The 2,982-nt window shown below is 49.2% G+C and overlaps 1 protein-coding gene across 1 annotated transcript in view; it reads right to left on the reverse strand.

Moving 5' to 3' along the window:
- Window positions 1-2,982, reverse strand: part of DPP7 (dipeptidyl-peptidase 7) — a gene marked incomplete at its 5' end in the record, with an annotated part of 16,038 nt that overhangs the window by 7,185 nt on the left and 5,871 nt on the right. Inside the window, one exon of the mRNA XM_010080380.1 lies at window positions 631-766. Coding sequence (XP_010078682.1) covers window positions 631-766 — 136 coding nt within the window. The remainder of the gene's footprint in view (window positions 1-630; window positions 767-2,982) is intronic.

The following is a 2,982-nucleotide window of genomic DNA, read 5'->3' on the forward strand; positions in this document are numbered from 1 at the left end:
CCTGCTGGAATTTCTCAAGCATCTCCTTTTCCCCCTCCATGATTCCAGTTCTAAATAACTACAGTTTGCCAGCAGAAATCAGATGGAGGAAACAGAAAAGACAGGATGAGAGGATCAAAACTGTGACAACAGGGGAAGAAACTGCTAATCAAACCGAGATGACAGAATGCAACACCCACAAGGCCGCGAGATACAGGAGACTCCTCGGACCCCTAAAACTGGCTGAAAACCCTCCTGGCCCTTTGGACTGCGGCAAGGTGAAAAAGTTCAACTCTGAGGAAGACTCATTTTACTTCATCCCATCGATCGCCGTACGACCACCAGAGAGCACTGTGCAGGCGCAGAAGGACTCTTTAGCTAGTTATAATACGAAGTGGGGCTAGGAAATTAATATGAATGAATGTATTATGAAACTTAATGGATATGCAACATTTCAGGGAATAAACAGAGGGATAGGTTTTGTGGAAAGGTACACCTGTTGGTAGAGCAGATGCTCCCCTCACGCCCAGCGCTACTTGCTTATTCTCCACCTACGAACGAAATAAAATTTTAACTTTTTTTTAAAATTGCGAAAGTGCCTTCATTGATAACAGGAAGAAAATAATGCTCCTGAAAAGAGATGCTACTTACTGCTGTTACATCTCTGAAGAACTGCGAGGGGTCTCCAAGCCCAGCCACAGACAACAGAGGAGCACTGGCAGCTAATGCTCCGGCCACAATGTTTGGGTATTTCATCCTCATGTAAGCACTCAGCATTCCTCCATAGCTGTCAGAGAGGGGACAAGAGTTATTTCCTTCAACAGACAGCCTATAAAATAGTCACTCAAAAGTTCAGGCCAGCATTCACAGGTTTACTTAACCCAAGGCAACAAGCAGCTTTTGGATATCTAGTGGATGCCATCTTCATGTAAAAAGACCCAGTTATGGTCAATGAGCAGCACATAATGTGTTCTTACTGGCCTTTCCCCAAACACTCACACCAGCTCCAGTGGGAACACAGCAGCCCAGTTTGCTTCCGCAGACAAATGTAAATCCTGCCTCGATATTTAACTCCGCACCATCCTGAGCGTGTCCTGACAGCTTCAGCACAGAGCCCAGCGCGGCTCAAGGGAAGCTGACACTGCTCAGCAGGGCAAGGAGACACATTTTGCAGACAGGATTACAAAGACTAGCCAGGCAAAGGGTGCTCCTGAACACTACGGAACACGCAGCCCTCTCTAGTGCTGGGAGGTGGAGAGTATTCTCCCTGGGCACCCCAAACAACGGCTGCACAGATGCAGGGAAGGGGAGACATTAACAAATACCACAATAAAACTTAAGAGGCCTTCAGCGCCCCGGCCACAATCTGCAGATATGTCAAGGGTTGCTAGATAAATCCAAGGTGACAGAAGTTATTCATATGCTGATGTTTGCAGAGTTACTCTGGGGGCACTGCTAGGGATGGTGCCAGGCACTGCTCAGCATCTGGGTTTTGTCTCAGACAATTCGGGCAGACCATGTATGCAGAAGAGGCTCCACTATGTCTAGGAACACCTCAGGAAGAGCAAGTTGGAAGAAAAGGCTCTTTTGTGATCACAGGTTAGCAAGCTGTTAACATCATTTCAGTGCCAAGCACACCCGCTGAGGGGGTGCAGGGTTGCTGGGGTTTGCTCCCCACCAGGGAACCAGCCGCCCCCCACAAAAGCAACCTGGATGCAGAGCTGTGCCCCCCTCCCTGAGGGGTGGGCCTGGACAGACAGAACTGTATAAAGGTGAGCAAGACCACCTACTCCTTGGCCACCCATCACCCCACAGAAGAAGATTCCCACCAGGAAGCAGGATTGAAGGAGTGGCAAAATCTTTCTGTCTCTGTCACTCTCTCTTTCTCTCTTTCTTCCCCCCCTGCCCTTCTCTCTCAACTTGCCGTCTCTGTTTTCTGTCTGACTTTACTCCTGATTTTACTTGATAAGCGGTATTTGGTGCTGAATTGATAAGTGTGATCTGGTGATAATTGATAAGTGTTACCTGGGGCTTGACTCTGAGCAGTTGGTTTTTGCAGTTGTTGAGGTAATTCAATAAACTTGTGTGGTACTGTTCCTCTGAGCTGTCTAACTCCACTGACTCTGCAGCCCTGCCGAGTAGGGTACTGGCAAGTCCAGTCGGTGCTCCTTTTTGGGGAATCACAAAATATTCACCTCCGTGGGGCAAGACAGGGTGGCAAATGACATCCCCAAAACACAGGTAAAACCTGGTGTGACTCCAAGCTTACAGGTATGCAGGTCTCCCTCCCCACCACCTCCAGGGGCTGCAGTAAATACCATCACACGTATGCAACGAGCATTTCCCTAACCCTGCTCTTGGAAATAGGCATTAGCTGGAACCTGCCACAAGTCATTTCAGGTTAAAGTTTGGCAAAGTTATAAGCAGCAGAAAAGGGTTTTTTTCTCCAGGGGATATGCTGTGCTGCTCCAACTCTGCCATATTTCAGCATTCTTCCTGCGAGTTCAGTGCTGTTCAGGGCTGCTGCAGACTGAACTCTGGTGTCCTGAGTTCAGCTGAGACAGAGTTAACTTTCTTCATCATAGCTAGCAAGAGGCTGTGGTTTGGATTTGTGCTCAGAAGAAAGCTGATAAAAAGTGATGTTTACGCAGCTGCCAAGGTCTTTCAGCTTCTCTGTCTGTCCACCAGGATTTGATCTTAGGTTTAGGATTGAGACCCAGAGTGGCCAATAATCTATTCCATAACATACCCGTCATGCCCAGTATAGAGGTGAGGACCCTCCGGAAGATCGGCCCTTTTGGTTCCGGATCTCTTTTGCTCCGGGTCATCTCGCTCCAGGTGGTCACTCTCCCAAGGCCTTCCCCCCCCACCCCGGTCAGCTCTCGGTCTGGGACGCTCGGACTGTTCTCTCCGTTCCATGAGTGCGGTTTCGGGACTCTCCCTGCTCTGGGATCGTTAGCTGGGAACAGGCTGAGCCTTGGTCATCAGGTGGGGGGCAGCGGC

Source organism: Pterocles gutturalis, unplaced genomic scaffold (genome assembly GCF_000699245.1).
Source record: "Pterocles gutturalis isolate BGI_N339 unplaced genomic scaffold, ASM69924v1 scaffold13439, whole genome shotgun sequence".
Taxonomy (NCBI): Eukaryota; Metazoa; Chordata; class Aves; order Pterocliformes; family Pteroclidae; genus Pterocles; species Pterocles gutturalis.